This window comes from Gorilla gorilla, chromosome 1 (assembly GCF_029281585.2).
Source record: "Gorilla gorilla gorilla isolate KB3781 chromosome 1, NHGRI_mGorGor1-v2.1_pri, whole genome shotgun sequence".
In the NCBI taxonomy this organism is placed as follows: domain Eukaryota; kingdom Metazoa; phylum Chordata; class Mammalia; order Primates; family Hominidae; genus Gorilla; species Gorilla gorilla.
This window is the reverse complement of record NC_073224.2, coordinates 142,237,472-142,260,863: the sequence shown is the minus strand read 5'-3', so window position 1 is coordinate 142,260,863 and position 23,392 is coordinate 142,237,472. Positions and strand designations below refer to the sequence as shown.

At 33.8% G+C, this 23,392-nt stretch overlaps 1 protein-coding gene across 2 annotated transcripts in view; it reads right to left on the bottom strand.

Annotated features, from left to right (window-relative positions):
- DPYD (dihydropyrimidine dehydrogenase) overlaps positions 1-23,392 on the bottom strand; it is an 841,965-nt gene that overhangs the window by 579,495 nt on the left and 239,078 nt on the right. For both annotated transcript variants that reach the window (XM_031002041.3, XM_055373871.2), the window contains one exon: positions 18,988-19,075. In XM_031002041.3, the coding sequence (XP_030857901.3) occupies positions 18,988-19,075 (88 nt within the window). The remainder of the gene's footprint in view (positions 1-18,987; positions 19,076-23,392) is intronic.

Here is a 23,392-nt window from a genome sequence, read left to right as displayed (position 1 = left end):
AATGACCTGATAGGACTAACTTCTTTTCAAAGCAATTAATTACAACCTGAGTATTATTTATAGCTGGATAAAACTGGCTCAAACCAGCTTTGTGTGTTTGTTGATTTTATTTATATATGCTTGAAGGGGTGATAATTTTGTAGGTTTCCTAGAATATCCATTTGATAAATAATCACTAATTTCATTGTAAAAAGTATAAAATATATTACTTTTATCTTAATTATAAACAATAAAACTAATGTTCAATAAAGGTATCATCCCTAGTTGTTCCCTCTGTTAAAATAAAATGCCTTATTCTTTGCTTCCTTCCACCCCATAAATGTAAACTAGTATTAAGACCCATCATAAATGTAAAATTAATTAACAATCTAATGTCCCTTGTATATACTTCTCTACTATGTCATACAGTTTCTTCACACTACTTATCACTTTCTGTTCTGTGTGTTCCTGGAGAGGACTGAAGGTTCTTTTTCTCTCTCTCTTCACCCCTCCCCACCAACCTTTAGCTTCTAGTAAAGCCTTCCTACTCAAAGGAGTAAATAAAACCTTACTACTTCACTAAGAAGAGGCTAAAGCAAAGTGAACTCACTTGGCTGACATGTTCCACCTTAGAACTTTTTCTGTCTTCACTATTTTTGTGTCAATGGGAAAAAAAAATATCCTTTCAACTTTCAAAAGCGAACATTTCTGCCTATGTTCTTCTTTTCTGGTCTCTTCCTGTTTTGCTCACTCCCCGCTTAAATTTAATTATCATCTCAAACATCTGTTTTCTACTCACTTCTTTATCTTGCCATAAAATGTGTTTATATTTCTATATTAGGAAAACAAAACCCAACTGACAAACTCTCACCTCTTCTTCTCCCTTAAGCCACTGTATCATGATTTACCTCTCCATAATTATTGAATGAGGTACCATGGAAGTTTGAGAAAACCACAGGTTTGGGTTTCTGGTTCTGTCCTATTACATATTAGAGGAGAAATAATTTAGCATAATGCCAGTTATGTTTAAAAATATCTGCTCATTTAACATATAGCATATATGTAGGTATACATATTAGAGTTGTAATGAACTCATTATTACAAATTCATTTGAAGAGGGTAAACATAAATCCCAAGATCAAAGACTTGCCTACAATGTTCTCTCCACCTCCTTCCCCCTCATTTTCTTGTGTGTATACCAATTAGCCTACAATGGTAGAGACCATATGTTCAATTATTCGGCATTATGGAAACATATAGAATCGAGGAGGACTGATGTTATGTTTCCATAATGCATAATGCATATTTTCCTCCCGTACTTTAGGAGAATACAATATTTAACTGTGACTATGGGAAAAAGTTAATTTTAGAGACCCATCTAGTTGATACTTGCCAAAATAAGATAATTTTTAAATGTGTTAAGACATATACTACGCTTTGATAAAATAAAAAAATATATAGAAATCCAGGAACAAAGCTCTATAGAAGAAGCAAACTTAAAGTCAATCAAATTACAATAAATATTGAAATTTCTCTTTCAGAAAAACTTTATTGGTTAGTAAGAAAAAAGGAATGAATTTACATATCACTTTTATGATGAACATGCATCTATGAAATAAATAAATCTTCATCAGCTTTTGTAAAACATGCTATATGTTAATTAATGTTAAGGAAACTTGCTTTTTAAAACACCCCAATCTAATATTTTTAAGTAAAAGATTTTCTTCTCCCATTCATCTCCTTTTAAATATGTATATACATACATACACACATGTGTATATATACATATACACACACAATATCAAGTTTTATTTTAGAAAGTATATATTTTCACACATAGGAAATATTTAGTATTTCCAAGTCAACTTTTTTTTTTTTTTTTTTTTTTTGACGGAGTCTCGCTCCTTCGCCCAGGCTGGAGTGCAGTGGCATGATCCCGGCTCCAGCTCACTGCAACCTCCGCCTCCCAGGTTCACGCCATTCTCCTGTCTCAACCTCCCTAGTAGCTGGGACTACAGGCACCAGCCACCACATCCGGCTAATTTTTTGTATTTTTAGTAGAGATGGGGTTTCACCATGTTAGCCAGGATGGTCTCTCGATCTCCTGACCTCATGATCCACCTGCCTCGGCCTCCCAAAATGCTGGGATTACAGGTGTCAGCCACCGCACCTGGCCCCAAGTCAACTCTTTAGCAGGCTCAATAGTATTCATGAATACCAGCTGTGTACATCAAACAGCTGTTATTAAAACACAGTGCTCACTTTGGGAGGCTGAGGCGGGCAAATGACGAGGTCCAGAGATCGAGACCATCCTGGCCAACATGGGGAAACTCCATCTCTACTAAAAATACAAAAAAATTAGCCAGGCGTGGTGGCAGGTGCCTGTAATCCCAGCTACTCGGGAAGCTGAGGCAGGAGAATGGCTGGAATCCAGGAGGCAGAGGTTGCAGTGAGCTGAGATCGCACCACTGCACTCCAGCCTGGGCGACAGAGTGAGACTCTGTCTCAAAACAAAAACAAAAACAAAAAACAGTGCTAACAAAAGTTAGTCATCATGTGGACTAACCTTTTTTGCCCTATTATCATGAAAAAAATCCCTCTAGCCACACAGATTTATCTAATATATGATATGGTGAAAATAAGGATGGGGCAATGGCAACACCAAAACACACTATGAATAAATCATGTTGAAATAATATTCTTAGATACGGAATTAGAGCCTATTCATTTCAGTGTGTGTGAATATCACACTCTGTGGAATTGGTAGTCACACAGTTTCACTGGGCTATAATTTTTTCTCATTCTGCATAGGGTGGTTATGAAAACTAAATATGTAATCTCGTCAATGCCATGGCATGTTACTGTGTGCCAATTTCAGTGAAAAGGTAGTTTATATTATTTCTATTACTCCCAACAATCATGAACTATAACATACTGATTGAATTTAACTAGCTTCAAGATTCATACTAGCAAATAGCGAGGAGATACTGCCACTAGCATCATTTGCCACAGCCAAGGATACCAAATCTACCTCTCCTGCCCACACTTCTCATATTATTTCCCCAGAACTAATCAGGTACACCTAAGAGCTTCCTGGATATTTCCATCAGGTTGTCACAATGAATCTCAAACATAAGAAGTCAGAAAAGATCCCATAATCTCCCCTTATTTTATTTTATTGGGTAATTGTCACCACCATCCATTTATTTGGTCAAAAGAAGTGTTGAAAACATCCCCTGACTTGTACCTATTTCTTAGATCTTTACCCTGCCTTCTCCTTCTGACTCCTGTCCTTCACTAACAGTATCTAATCAGTAACCAAGACTCATTCATTGTATTTCCTTATGTTTGTTTCCTGCTCTCAGCTCTTGCAGCCCTACCTTTGGTCCTCAATTTTCTCTTGCTTGAATTATTCCAGTAGCCACAATGTAAAAATCACCCAGTGCTGGTCTTGCTCTTCTCCAAACCATTTTCACAGTGCAACCAAACCTATCTCACTAATCTCTTACCTCTCACATCAAAATCCTTCATTTTCCACAGCACAAAGTAAACACTCAATAACTACAGATAACTAAACACATTTGCATTACCATGTGAAGTCTCCTGAATCTGGCCCTGGTCCCTATTTGTCAGCACACGTCTCTGGAAGTGAAAACTCTAGCAAGAATATAGAGCTGTTACATATGACATTCCCTGTATCTGGGTGCACTCCTAATCCCTGCCCCAGCATGTCTCCTGAATTATCCTTTTCCTACAGAGGCTTATAGTCTAGGATGAATGAATAGAAATATATACATGTAAGTGAGCAAAATTTTTTGGATGCTCTTATATTGTGTTATATATTGTGGGAAAAAAGGAATAGTCAAAGTCACAGATTAGAAAATATTTACATGTCTGTCTCCCCCAAAACTGTAAGCCTCTTGATAACAAGGTCACATTAATCACAGATCAGGAACTTGGTATTTACTGAATGAGTAGATGAAGTTATATAAGCATTAATGTGGGTGAAATCCTTAGCATTATTAAAATTATGAGAATGAAGATAATTTATTTTATTACTACTTTAAGCACATGACTGTTGATATTTTATCAATGATAAAGCTGGATTCTAAGGAAACTTATAAATATTAGATTTTTCAAATAGGATTTTAAGGTCATGAGGCCATATATATGTGTGTGTATGTGCATATATATGTGTGTATGTGTGTGTGTATATATATATAGCTATAGGTATAAAACTATTCAAAACATATATATGTGTGTGTGTACATATATATGTATAGCTATGAGTTTAGTATTTTAAACTATAGCTTAAAGTACTATTTCAAATAGTATTTTAAGGTTGTGAGGGCATAATTAAGTAAAACACACATAAATATACATGTATATATTGTATACCTACATAATATATATATAACTATACATTAGTTTTATACCTTGGGTATAAAAACTATAAGTCAAAAGTTTTCTTAGTCACTGCCTTATTTTGCTTCCTCTTATTAGAGGTCTTAGTAGTCCAAAACCTTTAACCTCTTTAGGGAATTTTGCTTCTCATATAACTCATTGATTTTAGGCTGCTTTCTGATCCTACAGAAACAAGGGTCTTCGAGTGAAAATAACTTTAAGATAATGCTGCCTTTATGAATTTTAGTTTTTCCTTACTCTGCCACCTCAAGCTTCCAGTTTTCAGAAAAAATGACTATAAGTTGTAAAAGGCTGGAAGCTAGAACACATGCACGCACACACACATACACAGGAGAAAAAAGAGCATACTTAAATATAGTGGAAAGCAGTTGCAGAAAAACATAAGATTGCTTTACCACTAAAAGTCTAACACATTTCAGTCTCTACCACTGTAACAGAAAACCTCACAGATGGATCAATCACTAGAGATTAATACTCTGTCTTTTCTAAGCCCCATATGATCTCGTATTATCACCCAGAATGTTTCTGTCAGAAATTCTAGTAATATAGCTACCAAAACCACATTAGAATGGGAAAAAAGGCACAAACATAACATTGATTCAACTTGCCCTAGAGTACTCCATTAACCAAATATTTCTACAGTCAACAGGAGAGGAAAACAAACATACACACAAAATCCCAATAATGTATTTACTTGACTGTGCCAGAGTGGTTTGCTTTAGAAAATAATTTGAGTCCATATACTTAAAATGTTTATATTTTAGTAATTACAAATAGACATTAATATAATAAGTGATCATGCCTCCCATAAAATAACAATAGTATTTTTCATTATCAATCTTTTATCACATTGTTGTTTTTATTTTTGCTTTTTCTTTTTGTGTTTTTCTAAGTATCACAAAGGCCAACCTGAATCCAGTTTAAGGCAAAAGGAATAAAAAACTGAATTAGTCAGTCTTGAATTTAATATATTTTTACAATAGAACAAACAGATTTTGAACTAACATGTTTTGATCCACCACAAAAGAATGCATTTCTACCTAATCACATTATCTTCTAAATGAAGAAAAATCACAAATTCTATTCAATATCCAGGTATTTTTCTTATTCAGTATTCAGATGACTCTATCTTTAATTAATTTATCAGTAATACTTTTCCTATGGTTTTTAACAAATTTTGCTACATAACAAATGTGTACTTATTTGTTATTCATAGCAAGATGATGAATATGCTTGCATTAAAAGTTAAGGACATCTTCTAAAATAATTCCACTGTACTGCCCTGAGCACCTTGAATAAAAGGAACTATGCTCTGGATGGCTTTTTGTTATTTCCTGGCTGAAGTCAATAGGTGCTAATTGCTAGAATTCATAATGAAGAATCCAGAGACAGAACAATAAAGTGAAAAGGAAAAGTTAAAGAGGTTTTATAGAAGTCCTAGCCTAGAGGCTAAGATAAATTTTTTTTGTATATGTATATTTTCTTTTCTCTTAAGTTATCAAAAATTGATGTGAAAAATAAAACCATTCATTAATAGTGTCTAAGATATACTTTCAGAACCATCAGTCACTTCACAGAAACTAATTTCAGTTCTCATTTATTCCTTCTGTGATTTATTTTATTTTATTTTATTTTCAGAACCAGAATCTCACTCTGTCACCCAGGCTGGAGTTCAGTGGCACAATCATGGCTCATTGCAGCCTTGACCTCCTGGGCTCAAGTGATTCTCCCACTTCAGCCTATTGAATAGGTATATCCCACTCTGCAAGGCAAAATTTTTCTTTTTGTAGAGATAAGGTCTTGCTATGTTTGCCCAGGCTGGTCTGGAACTCTTGGCCTCAGGTGATCCTCCTGCCTCACCCTCCCAAAATGCTGGGATTACAGGCATGAACTACCCTACCTGGCCCCTTCTGTGTTTTAATTCTTGGTTGTGTGTGTGTGTGTGTTTTCTTTGATTACAAAATCAAGTATAAACTTATTTATTGAAGATGTACTTTAAAAGGACAAAACACTACACTTTAGAAATAAAAACAGCAGCTTGTGTTAGTAATATTTAAAAAAAATAACACAAGCATGGTTATCAGGAAAACATATTTTTGGATACACCTTTCAAATAAGCTATTTGCTAAAATAGTAATTAAGGAGTGAGAAGCAAGGTTGGTTTCTCACCATGGGGGGTTTCACAAAAATTCAGCTATTTTAAAGTTCTAGTACAAAATAATCAGGGATAGATATCTCTTCTGCTACCTATGTTGGCATTCTTAAATTCCACAAACAGATGCATGCATGCAAAACAAGTCAGGTTCTATTAGACAAAAGTTCACTTGATTTATATTTCAACTAGATTTCCACTTAAAATGTTTTTTCTTAAAACAAGAAGAAAATATAAGCAACTAATGTTCTTAAGTAATTTTTTGGTGCATCATCTGCTGAGCAAATCTGCCCCTCTACGCATTTTTTTAAATAAAGTTTTATTGGCACATAGCCATATTCATTTGTTTACATATACTCTAAGACTGCTTTCATACTACAAATGTAAAGAGCTGAATATCTACAAAAGAGACCATACAGCCCACAACATACAAAATATTTGATATCTGTTCATTTATAGACAAATTTTGTAGACAACTCACTTAACTTTTTTTATTAGTTAGAAATTTAAATATAAGATATTTTGCTATCTCTTAATAGTCCTCTCTATAATTTGCCAATTCAAAACTGGTCTTCCTGCTGAATTTGGCCCTCTCTCTTCATCCCTTTGGCATATAATCTAATTGAGGCCCTCAAAATATCAAAAAATGTGAATGCCATTTAATTTTTATAGGAGAGGTTCCTATTTTCTAATTCATCCTGTTGATTAATCATATGTTTATATACTTAAAAAATTTTTTTTATCTATATATTATCACTGCAAGTTTCTGTTGGTAACAAGCAGGCTGCAAATGAAAAGCAAATGAAAAATCATTATATACTACTTACATCCATTAGGATAGCTACTATCAAAAAACATACAAAAACAAACTAGCAAATGTTGGCAATGATGTGAAGAAACTGGAACTTTTTTTCACTGTTGATGAAATATAAAATGGTGTAGCTACTTTGGAAACAGTATGTTGGCTCCTCAAAAAATTAAACAGAGTTGCCAAATTATCTAGCAATTCCACATATGGATGTGTGGCCAAAAGAGATGAAATCAAGGACTCAAAGAAATATCTGTATAACCTATGTTTGTGGGAGCATTATTCCCAATATCCAAAAGTCAGAAACCATCTAATGTCCATTGATTGATTAATGTTAAACAAAATGTGATATATACATAAAAAATTATTCAGTCTTAAAAAAGAATAAAATTGTGACACATGCTACAACATGAATGAAGGTTGAGACATTATGCTAAGTGAAATAAGCCATTCACACACAAAATATATAATGTATAATTCCACCCATACTAGGTACATAGAATAGTCAAGTTCATAGATTTGTTGCTTAATAGGTATAGTTTCAGTTTTGCAAGATGAAAAGAGTTCTGTGGATGAACAGTGCTGATGGTTGCACAACAATGTGAATGTACTTAATCCCACTATTCACTTAAAGATGATGAAGATGGCATATTTTATGCTATGTGTACTTATCACAATTTTTAAAAAAGAATTTAAAATATTTTTTAAGAAAGCATAAATAAATTTTAAAAAATGATTAAATTCTGCCAACTTAATGTATTAGCCAAGAGTAGGGCTTTGGTTTCAGAGGGACCTCAGTTAAATCCAGGTTCTAGTACTTGAGAAGGTTACTTAATATCTGTTAGACACCATTTACATAAATGTAAAATAGAGATATGAATAATACCAATCCAAAATTACTTTGTGAGAATTAAACATGACTTTGCACAGAACTTCAATAAATGTAGCTATTCTATTTATTATATTTACATGCACAAAGTTCTTTTTAAAATGCATTAATTACTTTTCTAAATATATAATAACCTCTTTAATTTTTCTGTAACATATAATTGCTAGCACACTGCTAGGTATATTGCAGAAGCTTAAAAATATGATCAACCAACTTTAAAATGTGATCAACCAACAGTGGCATTAAAAGAGTAAGAGAAATGGAAAAATACCTGACTGTGATACAATCTCCAAAGATAAAAGAAGGGCTATTTTTTCCTGTAAAATGGAAACTTAACCAGGGAGAAATTAAATAGCAATCAGTTTTAAACTACAGTATTCTAGGAATGATAAATTTATCAGTAAAATATAGATGATAAGGCTCAATAGACAAAACTACCAAGTAATTTTTTTTAAAAAAAGGAAAGAATAGAAACACAAAATAAGACCTTAAAGATCCAAAGAAGCAATTTTCCAATTAAACATTACTTTATTCTCATAATGGATGTATTAATATAATCTTTGACTGATTAACCCAAATACGAATATCTTAATCTCCAAATTTAACTTATGAATTAAGAGTTGGATGCACAATGTATCTCAGTAACAAAAGCAAAATGAACATCTGTTAACTTTCTGCCATGTAAGTTTGTGTATGGTGGGGGTGGGTGTGAACAGAGCCTCTGATGTGTAATGCTCTTTCCATCTGCACACCAGGTGGCACTGCATGGTTAATCAGAAGATGACAACACACATCAAGATTCCTTACATATTTTGAGATAGGAAAGTAAATAAATCAAAACATTGTTTTAAAAATAAAACTTTCTTAGATGTCCACAGTATTAATGCTTAATAATGCATTTTAAGAGTTTATGTTTCTGACTTCATATTGTAATCATTCTTGCAGTATTGTTTTTCCCACACATTAATTCCTGACATAACTTATAACAGTATTAAGTAATATGAGTTTAAGAAACAGAAAAGTAATATAACCAAACTAGATTGTATTTGGGAAGGTGGGAACAATATGACTGTTTTGGACACCCCTTAAGCCATTCAAAGGCAAGATCTGAAGAAAAACTGATTTGATATAAATTTCAATTGCATTGCTTCTAAAATAGATTTACTTAAAAATATTTAATGCGTCCCTTAAAAGCTTTGGTCTTGCTTTAGAGTATACAGGTGTTAAGCACTTAAAGTCAAAAAAGCTGTTTAAATGACAAAGAAAGAGATTATTAGATCACTTTAATCCTGCTAACGAAAGATGGCATAGCTTAACTGGAATAAACAGGAAATAAGGAACGGATAAAACATAAATTATCCTCCAAAATTTCACATTTCTGTACTTTGGTAAGATTGTTCTAGAAAGAAATATATATCATATATGGAAATATGCCTAGTTTCCTCCAACTTGCATCAATCCCTGCCATTTCCATGCCATTTTCCTTTTCTCTTACTAACCCCTCTTTTCTTCTGTGTATGTCTTCTTCAGTTCACCAAACTTTACATAGCAGCGATTCGTAAGATAAGAGCTGTGTGGTTTGTAGTGTGAAAATAGCTATCCAACAGTACATCTCCTAGCTCTATTTGAAAACCACTGTGTACTGTGCACATGAATACAATGTAGTCTTGAATTCTCCACATTCAGCTTCATTGAATTACAGGGGGCGGAGGGGAAGGGTTGTGTACTGTGATGTTCCAAAAGTCTTCTTGACAATATCCACTATCTCAGTAACTTCTAATTTTGTTAAGTATCCTAAAATTTATCCTTCAACATCAATATTCTACCTTTAGAGGACAATGCAGACCTATAGTATGATTACCAAACGTAAAACAAAACAAAACATAATGATGATCCTAAAGACAAATGTCATACACTGAAGCCCTAATCTCAAACATGATGGTATTTGGAGATGGGGCCTTTGGGATGTAATTAGTTTTAGTTAAATTCATGAAGGTGGGACCCCCATCATGGGATTAGTGCCCTTATAGAAAGAAGAAACGTCAGAGGTCTTTCTCTTTCCATGCGGATAAACCAAGGAAAGGCCATAGGAACACACAGGGAGAAGGCAGACATCTTCAAGCCAGGAAGAGGGCCTTCACCAGAACCCAGCCATGTTGGCATTCTGATCTCAGACTTCTAGCCTCCAGAATGGTGAGAAAATAAATGTTTGTTATTGAAGCCACCCAGTCTATGCTATTTTGGCATAGCAGCCCAGCAAGACTAAGATAATACCCATAGTATATGTTCACTAATAACTCCTTCCAGGTTCAAATGATAATTATCTCCCACAAAAAATGTAACTGGCAGCCATAAATAGCAGTTGAAAGACAACATTTTTCTTAGTTCAGTAATTTTCCAATTCTCTTATCAACTTCACTTTAAGAGTTAATTAAACCATTGGAAACTACTAAAAGAAAATTAATGCTTAAACAATGAAAATACCAAAAAGAACTGTTTTACTTCTCTAATTTAGGTAACTACCATAAGTAAAATATGTCTTTATTCCATGAAACATATATAGAAAAATATAATAAAAATTCCTCCATGTCTCCATCCAAAGAAATACAAAGAAGATAAACACAAAGAAGGTAAATGCAAAGAAGATAAAATATTTTAAAATATAATTTGTGGTTTATAAAAGGTTTTTTAAAATAAAAAGAATATAAGCTATAAAATGTTAAAATAACCTTAGCGATTAATAAATTATCTCCTTTTTTACAATAATATGGAAGACATCGTGAGTTAATAGGGTTAATCAGAGTTAATAATTAATCAATACTTCAACAGATATTTATTGATCATCTACAACATGTAAAGACTTCTACCAGTAGAAAAAGCCATGATTTTAAAAAATATTTCCTTATATCATCATCTTCATCACAAAACGCTCATTAAATACCCTAGCGAGTACTACCATTAAAAATTAACCAAAAATACTTAAAGAAAATATCTGATATTCAGCACAGTAATGTAATACTTGACATAATTATAAGGCATCAAAATAGGAATGACTTAAGAGTGGCTTTGAGTCATTAATCAGAACTAATGAATATGTCTTTGCATTTTGTCAAAAACAAAAAAAGATAAAAGAGGATGCTTGGAAAGATCCATGAATTTTAAGCAGTGAAGTAATCAAGTACAATCTCAAAATTTCTCAACAAGTTATTACATTGCTTTTCATTTCTTCCATTGTTTCCTTTTTTCTTTTTCCAATTACTTAACTTCAAAAAACTTTATCGATGTTGTACTATGTGTTAAGAAATGTGCTGAAATTATGCAATTCAAGGATAAAAACCAAGACCAACTCTCATAAATGTTTAATATACTGTGTTTGTGTGGGTGACAGGGGAGGGATATATGCACACAACCAAAAATGACAAAAGGAAAACTATATTCTTTACTATAAATGACATATATTATATATGAACACAGAATAAACTTTTATTTTCTTTTCTTTTGTCTTTTTTTGTCTTCTTTTCTTTTTATTTATTTATTTATGTATTTATTTATTTTTATGTATTTATTTATTTTTTTTTTTTGAGATGGTGCCTCACTCTGTCATCCAGGCTGGAGTGCAGTGGAACCATCTCACCTCACGGCAACCTCCCCTTCCCACGCTCATCTCCCATAATCAAACTATTTAGGAATCAGTGGCAGTTTGGTGAGCTTGGAATCAGAACAAGAAGATTCAGAGGTCTCTAAAATAGACTTCTCTGTCTATCTTACGACCTGGGCTCAAAGAACTCCCGGTCCATTGATTCAGGTGCCTTAAAAGAGTCACTGTCAATATTGCTGATATTTCTGCAGGTTCCTTTTCTTCCTCAATACTTCTAAAGATGACCAGCCCCCATTGCCTGCTTCTGCAGATTAATATGTGCTTTCTATAGATATGTTAATATGATCAAAGAATAATTGCCCTACATCTATTTTATCTCTTTCTGGAGCTTTGCATGAACTCATTAAGTAATGATTTAATGAACTCTCAGCTGGAATTCTATTTCCCTCATTTCCAAATTCTTGGGAGCCATTTTACAATTATACCGAAGTACTTACAAGTGACAGTAGATTAAACAATATTACAAATAAAAAATGTAGATTGGTAAAATACTCAAGACTTGCTTTTTGCTTAAAATTAAGTCAGGTTTATTTTTTAAAATAATCTATTCATAGTTGTGGATAGTGACTAAACAATTTACATTTTTATCTGGGGACAGAAGTAAAGCAAATGGGGTCTAAAAACTTTATTGCATTTTCCTCTGAATAAACAGAAAGTATACACAACTATGTACAATTTAGAAATTCCTGATTAAGAAGCCAATTAAGAATAACTTTTATAGAGAATAATTCTGGCTTTGTGAAGGCATGAGAGATTTAACTAAAGGCCACTCTGTAGCAAATTTAATACCACAATCTCTCGATGGATTTTTTTTAATTATAATTATCTGTTATTTGTCTGTTATAATATTTGGGAATCTTCACATTTAAAAAAATATTATTTTCTGATGGTAACTAAAAGAAAACCAATTTGTGATAACAATGAGAAAAATGAGGCTAAATATAAAGACTAATTCTTCTTGAGTATGAGCTTACCCTCTTCAAGAATCTTAAGTGAGATGCTGAAATGTAGACAGAGTCATGTTGGCTTTGAGTCACAATTGAAGTATGGGTATTTGCACTTGTTATTTTTTTTACTTTCCTTATAAAACTCACTTTCCATGCTTTAGTTGTCATTTACTTCTTTTCTGTTACCTTTGATAGTCTTAATTTTCTTACCCATCAAAGAGTGTTAAGAATATCGACCTCAAGGACCATTTTAAGAGTTAAAAGGATAGATCATGTTAAGAATTGAGCCTGGAATATTATTCACTATTACTGCTATTATTACCAATATCACCACGGCTAATATCACTATTCCTACTTGTTTATTTCATTAATAGTGTAATACCAAAATTATAATAATGTAAAATGTATTCCCCCTGGGTTTGGGCAATGTTATAATACTCCAAAATTGCCAACTTTGTTAAGCAACCTATAAATTTACTTTATTTTGGAAAACAGTCAAAAGAGTTGCATTTATAATCAATAACTAAAAATACGTATAAAGTTCCTACTATGTACCAGCCACTTTGCTAGGCACCAAATATCTGTCAATGAAGAAAGTAGACAGAATCTACAGTCTTTAAGAAGCTTAACTTCTAGTGGTGGAAACAAACATGTAACTACTCAATTATAATAAAGAAGGTGAAGAAGTGCTATACTACAGTAAAAAGTCCAGTCTGAACATAGAGAGCAGGAACACAGAGTTTGTGTGGGGCGGGGGGTGAGGAAGATGATTCATTAATCCAGGCTAAAGTATGAAGGTAGGGAGTAGATCATCACAAGTAAAATAATTGTATCAAATAGAAAAAAAGCATCGAAGTCAAGAACACAAATATGAAAATAAAGATAGCTCTAGGTCCATGTCCAAAACTTGAGGTTAAAAAACTTCAGATAAGGTAAAACTAAAAACAGTTCAGAAAGGCTGAATCACATAATTTAATAGGAGAAGTGACTAGAGACACAGCTGTGACCAAATCAACAAGAGCCTTGAAAACCTTCGTGGGGACTTTTCTTTATCTGGAAGGAAATATGGAGCTATGGAAGAGTTTTAGTGAGGAATAATGATCAGATCTGATTTCAGCATGATTACTACTTTTGTTGTGTGAACAGTGGTGGCCAAAGAGACTGGTTGAGGCCACAGCAGTATCCCAGTGGCATTAAGCGAGGTGAGTGGTGGTAGCAAGAAGTAAGTTCAAGGAAAATCTTTTGGGTGGACACAAGTAAAGCACTTGGTGTTGAAAAAGTGACTATTCATCTCTACAACACCTTCCTGTAGTTCCTGTTTCGTAGTGTCTACTGTGACTATTATAATGGATTTCACTGCATTTTCCCCTTAACCCCTTCTTTCTCATGCATTCTAAAAACAAAAATTCAAAGAAAGAAAAACTTGGCAGAAGAATATATAAAGTTTGATCAGTTACCTAAATGTGTCTTACTGGATGTTCTTTCCCTTGCATGCTTGTTTAACCTTTTTGGCACTATCATGTTTTATGAGGCTGTGAGATGAAAACTATCAGAAGATGGACAATCAGAAAGAGAAAAAGAAATGGGCTTCTTTAAAACAAAGACGAAGGGTCCATCTCTTCAGTTATCTATAACAGTGACTCTTAAACCTGGCTCTAGAATAAAATTACCCACAGAACTTAAAAAAAAAAAAAAAAGGAACTATACCCATGTCCAACCTGTCTACCACACTACGTCCCACTCCTGAAATTGTGCAATATGGTTGTTCTTTTTGAATGTCTTATGATATTTCTGACACAATTTAATACCAACCTAAACAATGAATTCAGATTTCTTTATTGTTTTTTAAATTCTTATCACAGTGTTTGGGACATTGATTGCAGTAATTCAATACTTATTTAACTCACTAATAGCTACTTATTGATAGGTGTTGAGTATACTATGGGAAAAAGGTGTTTAGTCCATCAGAGCCCTTACATTGTATAGCATTGGCTATCAAACTTTAACTAGAGCCATATATAAAAAATACATTTTAATGCAGTGTGAATGTGCAAGCACACACATCAAACACACATACACACAGCTGAAAAACATTTTTCACAAAATAACACTTGCCCTAACCATAGCCAGCACACTTTGATATGTTCTATTCTATTATTTTCTGGTTATTCTTATCAAATAAAAAGGAAGAAACAATGGTTGTAACCTATTATGTCAATTTCAATACCAAACAAAGAGAGCCATCCAATATTTTTTAAAAGCCTTGTATAGTAGATGTTCCAATTCTACTTCTCAATATTTTCAGTAACATGCTGTCCAGGTGCTCTGATTTCAGTAAAACCACCAAAATTTTAGAGTCTTTAACAAAGACTCAATTACTGTGAAGATAACAGACTAATTTTGAATAAGACATAGGGCTTTATCTCAGTACTTAGAAGAAGCTAAACTTCTCATGGTTCAAGAGACATAAGTCTTTAGAAGTAACAATGATGTACATTCAATGAGATAATTTCCTTGGACTCTGGTAGTATTCGAGAAAACTCTAAAAATGAGAGACTTTTCACAAGCAATATCATACACTATAGTTAAAATCAGGAAACGTGAACAGACTTGACTTAATACAATGGGCTTAATGAGCTATCTTCATTATGTCATAGTTAATTAAAAACATTTTTTATTTTACACAATCTAACGTAGAATAAGATAGTAGTTATAAACACACAAGATTAATAACTACGGCATTTCCAACTACAGAAAGAGAAAGTATCTCTTTTTTTCTTTCTTTTTTTTTTTTTTTTTTAGACGGAGTCTTGCTCTGTCGGGAGGCTGGAGTGCAGTGGTGAGATCTCGGCTCACTGCAACCTCCGCCTCCCCAGTTGAAGCGATTCTCCTGCTTCAGCCTCCCAAGTAGCTGGGATTACAGGTGCACACCACCACACCCAGCTAATTTTTGTATTTTTAGTAGAGACGGGGTTTCACCATGTTGGCCAGGATGGTCTCGATCTCTTGACCTCGTGATCCACCCGCCTCGGCCTCCCAAAGTGCTGGGATTACAGGTGTGAGCCACCACGCCTGGCCTACCATCTCCATTTTTAAAAACTACCTATGTAACCAACATGTATGCACCAGGTACTAAGAGTGTTTTCTTTGCTACTAAGTACTTTACTGATCTCCTGTGTCAAATACTAATGATGATGCACACCTGTAACAGAGACTTTCATTTCTATCCTCTCTCAATATCTGTCATCCCCTTTCCCTATGATTCTAGACGTTTGATGGGGATTATGTCCACCCAGCAAAAGGCAATACTTCCCAGAACCCTCTGCTGTTGCCATGCTTATATGATCAGGTAACAGACAATGAGATGAAAGAAGAATTGATTTGTGTAACTTCCTGCTCATAAATATAAGACTGAAGGAGCTGCTTCCCTCCTTCCCACTTCTATTAGCATGAATGTGAACATGGTAACTACCCATAGACCAAAGACGGAATTCAGGTTTGAAAATGGCTTACATTGTTACATGAGAAAGAACTAAACGTTTATATTGTTTTACTCTCTATTGTTTTCTGAAAGTGCCCAAATGTATATCCTAAATAATATGGAATTCCTATTCTACATTTCCTCCTACAAAATCAGTGAGAAAGGGTAGATAAAATAAGTGAGTAAAGTTTAATTACAATATGGAAGCAAGGTTAATGAACAAAAACATGTAAGGTTGTGTGGCTGTCCAAGTAACCGACAGTTATATGGTAATACAAAGGTCATAAATTCCCAAATCGACACTCATGAGTGTCAAATAAACATTTCCTAGAGAATACGGCTACTTGTCTTCCACAGACTGAAGCTTTTCTTTTTGACATGATGAAATTTTTCTTGTATATGTTTCATACAAAATACTGAAATAGAGCATAACTGCATTCCTCACATCACTACACCAAAATGTCAAAGATTCACTTCTCAGCATGAAAATGCACATCACATAAATATGAAAGGACTCTACATTCTAAATGCTGTATTCACACCTCAGTGCAGAGTCAAATGGAGACAACTGTATTGTGAACCAGTATAGCATTATCAAATAATATACTTAAGGGGACTTAATAGTATAAAATTAAATTAAAAAGCTGAAACACTATTGATTATTTCAGTTAGAAGGTGTTTCATGGTTATAACTACTCAGAGTGATAAACAATTTAATTATTCCAAATTTTTGGAATAATTTGCTTCTTATGTAATTAATTTGGATATTTCAATGTATTGGTTATTTTATTGGTCCATATTCCTTCAGTACAAAGATTCTTTGTAGATGAAGTTCTTACAGATACATGTATTAATAATTGTATTAGTATATACTCAAATAATGGAAAACATATCTTTTAGTACATTGGTGAATTTCAAATAGTTATTTGATAACATTATTAGTATTGCAGACCTAAAGCCTGATGAAATTTTTCACTTATTACTGACCAAGCATTTTTGATCATGTGTTTATTGAGAGTAATTGGAACTTACAGACACCTGCCCAATTTCTTTACATTAAATTATCAATACAAATGTAATGTTGAAAAGTAAAGCTAAAGTCAAATATAGTATGCCTAAAAATAGAACCCAGGGAAAATATCAGATCTTGCCTCCTTCCTACTTTTGATATACACAATAAATATAATATTGTAATTAAGATCATATAGACAAATACTAATGACAATGGCACCCAAAATTTTCTGAAAGGAAGGAGGTTCAGTTGAGACATTTAGGAGCTAGAAGACAGTGCAAATTTATGTTGCTTTCCATAATTTTTCACCTAAATAAAGGGGCTGACAGGCACAGTCTTAGAAATGGCATTTTGATAAGAAAAGTTTAGTAGACAAAGAAGCATTAATGATGACTGCACTTCAGAAAGGCAATGTAAAAGGACAGCTGCAAAACAAACATTACTCAGTGTGTGATCACTTAAAGAGATATTATTTCGAACTTCATATTCTGAGTGTGAACTGCCGAAGAGACAGACAAAGTAAAATACAGGACAATGAGTTTATACTAAAAATGAGTAACAATTTAACACTGTGGTCCCCAACCTTTTTGGCACCAAGGACCAGATTCATGGAAGAAAATTTTTCCATGGACCGGGTTGGAGAAAGAGGATGGTATCAGGATGAAACTGTTCCACCTCAGATAATCAGGCATTAGTTATAGATTCTCATAAGGAGCATGCAACTTAGATCCTTCGCATGCCCAGTTCACAATAGAGTTTGCACTCCTATGATAATTTAATGCCATTAGATTCTAATCTAATCTAATGCTGATCTGACAAGATGCAGAGCTCAGGCAGTAATGCTGGCTTGCCCACTATTCACCTCCTGCTGTGTGACCAGGTTCCTAACAGTATAGTACTAGTTCGTGGCCCCGAGTTTGGGGACCCTGATTTAACATACTCCATTTATATGCCGTAATTGCCCATAGTACAAATCATATCAGAGAACGAATATGACATTCATGAGGCAAAGACTAAGTCAAGCCAACTTACTTGTTCTCTCTGGTCTCTCAGTAAACACTAAGTGGAAGAAAAATGTTAGAAAACTCATTCTCCATAACATATTTAGGGAAAATATGAGAAAACAGTATACACTGAGTGCCTCACGAGTAATACACTGTCTATGGGACTTTCAGAACACTGATGAAACATTTAAAAAATTCAACCAAATAAGAAAAGTCTTTAGAAAATTTTGGAAAATGAATAGCAAAGGGAACGAGCCAACTCCATCCTTTATGATCACTTTAATCAATTGTTTTTATCATAAAAAGAAAGCTACAGCCTCTAGACAGATTCTGAGTTTCTAGGGGTATGACTTGAAAATATTTTCATCCTAGAGATTCTCACTGGTGATGATGGTGTGGTGAAAGAATGGGAAGATAAACATCTTGCCGAAATCTCTCCATAATTAAGGTGAAACAGCACTCCTACTTATAAAATAGAAATTTAGTTACTTGGCCAATCATTTCTATCTGTTATTCCCTGAACAAATATAACTTTCATCATGAAAATGTCTGAAGGCAGTCATTCTTCTGGATATTGCTAGGAAATAAAAAAATACATTATAAATAAATATATTTAAGAGTAAACTACTCACCTATTCCAATGAAAGCAGCTTTGTAGCCTTTTTCTTTCAAAGTGCTAAGAGTCATTTCATTCACTGAAAGGCTTTTACCACAAATTATCTGTAAGAAACAATATTTTGCATAAGAAAATTTGGCATATGATTAATTAAAATCTTAATATTTAACATCACAAAGAATGAAAAGTCAGTCAAAAATTCTATGAGATTCCATATAAAATGTGACAACATTTTTGTCTTTTAGCATATAGGTTTACGTACACAAAATAGTACATAAATAGAACAAAAATAGTACATAAATAGTACAAAATAGTACATAAATAGAACAGGAACATGTTCCATTAAGGGCTAAATGCAGAAGAAAAGCCAGTAAACTTCCATAGCTTGCATAATATGTTCAAAGCACGATGTGGGGCATTTAAATAATAAGACGATAAATAAGGCACATTTCCAGCATCAATGTACAGTCAAGTAGGGGCAAAAGATATACACAAATAAATATAACATAAACAAGCTATGATCACCACATGTGTATGAGAGTTCAGAGGCTGGGGAGATTCATTTTAGCTAAGCTTAGAAGGTTGAGAATACAGAGAAGTGGGATTTCAATAGGGCCTTTAAAAGGAAAAGACAGGATTTTGATAAGGGACATTGTCAAGGGAAAATGAATAAAGTCAGGAAGCAGAGGGTAGTCACCCCTAGTAAAAGTCACAATACTTGGTCAGTTCTCAGACATGAGATAATTTTCACTTCTGGAACCTGCTGACCAGGGAGGTGTCAGGGTCCCTAGGAAGAAAGACCCTGAAACATCCCTACAAGTAAATACTGTGATTCCCCTAGTCCTTTCCCAGAGGAAACTATGGTCATTTATCCAAGCAACTAAGCCCTGGAAAAAGGGGAATGATCAGACATTTCAAGGACTATTAAGCACTGGTTCTTCAGTAATACTGATACTTGGAAACATAAGAGTGGGTACTTACAGGGTGAGGTAAAAAATGGAGCCTGACTGAAGTCTAGTTCACAGTGGGCCCACTGAAACCACAACTCAGTCAGTGATCGTTCTCCTAGTCTCTAAGAGCATAATTGAAATTGTTACATTTGTCAATTGAAGTAATCCCTACATTGGGTCTCTGGTCTGTGAAGTAAGAGCTGTAAAAGCTATCATAGTTGGGAAGGCCACATGAAAATATCTGAAAATCCAGCCAAGAGACTAAATCAAAGATAATATCCTATCCTGGGTGCAGTGGGATGGGGAGAGATGTTAGTGGTCCCTGTCATATCCCCATTTAATCCACCAGCCTGTCCCCTGCCAACACCAGAGAATTTCTGGAGGATGACTATAAATGTCTGCAGGCTTAACTAAAGAGTAGTCCTGATTGCAGTTTCTGTTACAGATGTGGTATTATTGCTAGAGAAGTTTTATAAGGCCACACATAGACTGCATGTGGCCATTGATTTGGCAAATGCATACTCCTTCCACTCCAATTAAAGAAGGAGATCAGAAATAGTTCGGAGTCACAGAGTATAGATAAGAATATTCATTTACAGTTTTGCCTTAGGGATATGTCAACTCTTTTCAGTAATAATATATGTAATCTGAAGCAATCTGGACATCCCACAAAACGTCACAGTGATTCATTACATTGACGACATCAGGCAGATCAGACAGCATGAACAAGAGGTGGTGAGTATGCTGGAAACTGTTAAGATATCTGCACTCCAGTGGGTGGAAGATGAACTCTATTATCAGGGACTGGCTTCTTGAGTGAAGTTTAGAGATCCAGTTATCAAGTATGTGCCAGTAAGTCCCCTTGAAAGTAAAAGACAAATAGAGCTGCATCTCACATTTCCTGCCATATACAAGGAAGCACAATGCCTGGTAGGTTTCTTTGTGTTCTGAAGGCAAAATGTTCCTAAAAACAAAGTCCCTTAAGCTGAGTCATAGAAGAAGAGCAATGTATACCCATGAACTGGTAATTACAGCTACACTGAATAGTGTACCTAAGTGTAAACTCTCTTCTAAGTACTGCATATACTGACTCATTTAATCCCCACAGCAGCCCCATGAAGTGTTATCAGTATTTTCATTTTACAGATAATGATACTAAAGGACAAGAGAGCTTACATAACCTTTATTGCAGTCAAATACATAGTCTAATTTCAGAGCCAACATGCATAATTGCTGTGCTCTTGTGCCTCTTGAGGTTAGAGGGCAGAGCTGGCACCATCCTCAAGGGCAAAGAACAGCATATTGTATGTGAAGACCTACTAAAAAGGTTGTGTTTCAGGAATAGAAAGTGCAAAGCAAGCAATGGAGCAAGAAGTTGGAGAGGAGAATATGACTGGAACTGGATCATAGAGGGCAATGTTTTGTCTTCCTAAAATAGTAATTGTTTTTATATTGGCAGATATGGTAACTGTCAGAAAATTTATAATAAGGGGACAACCAAGGTGAGATTAATAATGAATATTCAGAACTCTGGAACGTATAAAAAAACATTAAACTGGAACATTAATTAAATATGTATTATTCAAAGCATTTTATAGTAAGTAATAGTATTACTATTAGAATTAGTAGAATTCGATGCTATTAAAATCATCTAATAGTGAGGCTTTAGAACTTTAATTTATTCTAACTTTTAAATAATACATATTTTATTGAAAAAGAAAAATAATTTCGCTGTTTGTTTTATGAATCAAATACCCTTCATACCAATATATAATAAAGGTTAGACATAAAAGAAAACACCAGGTCCAAACATTCTAATAGAATATTAGCAAACTGAGTAAGTATGCCATTTTCAAAGTTGAGCACTGGAATGCCATGCCAATGAATTAATTGGTGGAGGTGATTCTCAAAATACTTAATCTTAGGTTTACTTTATTCAGTGCCTCTGCAGGAAGATTCAAGAAGACCTCCCATCCTTTTTGAGGTGGGTATTTGTGGGAGAAGGCACAATAGTTTAGTTTAATAGTAGCTTTTTGTGATTTATCAAAGAGGAATAAAGACATCTCAATTCTTCCACCACAGCAGAGTGAAAATGTCTTTGATTTTGTAATATATAAGAAAGATGCTCATTCTGTATTTATACAGTCTGATTCTACTCTAATACACAATAGTGTGCAAATGGGGATAGAAAACAGCTGAGTTTTCCTTTCATGTATGGAAAGCTGCAAAGACGAGTATCTTGATCTTGGTGTGAATCTACTGGGATGGAGACCAGCAAGACTTGACTTTACCATGAACAGACATTGTGGGAAAGATGGAGGATGGTCATCACTGGGCAGCAGATCCCTGGTAGAAATGAGGACAAAGCCATAACAAGAACATTCCAAGCAGTGAAAGGCACAAGGCTTCCTTCCTTTTTGTGAATGGGAACCTATTCAAATTTCCCTTTCCTAAAAGCCTGAGGCCCCAAATATTTGCCATGCAAGAAATAATCTATTCTTAGAAAGAATTAGAAGAAAGATTCCTTGACAACAAAGGTAAAGCTTTGCTTACATTATGCCTTGGGAAATTGAAATGAAATGTGTGTTAACTAAAACTGGAATTGCAAGACAACTACAGCTATCAGGAACATCACGTTGGCTGATAAGCTATGAAATCTCAATGTTATTTGTTAAATAGATATGATGCTAGAAAAATCATATTACGGGCATTTTGTTTGGTGTTTTTGTTTCTTTATTCCTTGTACTTTTACACAGGTAATATTTCCATCTTGATTTTCTTAGATATGGTTAACAGTATTTTCTTAGATATGGTTAACAGTATATATTCTACCTTCCTCTAATGACTTTAGTAACATATTATTAGATATTTCCTACCCAAATTCGGAATACAAATTCAATCTATTTCAAGTTCAGTGTAATAGTCACTACTTTATTCCAGCAGTTCTGAATGTCATATACCCTGAGCCAAAGTTCCATCTAATAGTCTCTTAGGGATTTGATGAAAACTTTCTTCATATACTATAATATGTATTCATATACATAGTAACATTTATTATGCAGGATAAAGGCTTACAACTTTTTTGTGGAGTATAAATCTTCAAATAAAATAGGTGATGCCCATTATTTTTAAAAATCAAATAAAAACATACATACTCTTCACAGTTTTCTAATAGAAAATTTGGTTAAATAGACCAAATATTTCCAGATGCTCTAAGATAGAAAATAAAATGAAGAAATTTTGAAAGTATTTAGCTATCTTTAGAAATGAAAATTATTTATTAGCTATTAGTGTACATGTTTACTTGTGGGAGAGAAATAATATGATTTTATATTTATTTTCTAATACTATCTCATAATCACAGATATTCTTGGTTCAAATAACCATAGTGAAAAACAAGATGTTATAAGAGGTTATTAAGAAAAAGGTAATACCTCTATTAGATATTTCATCTCAAACTATGAAGCAGAA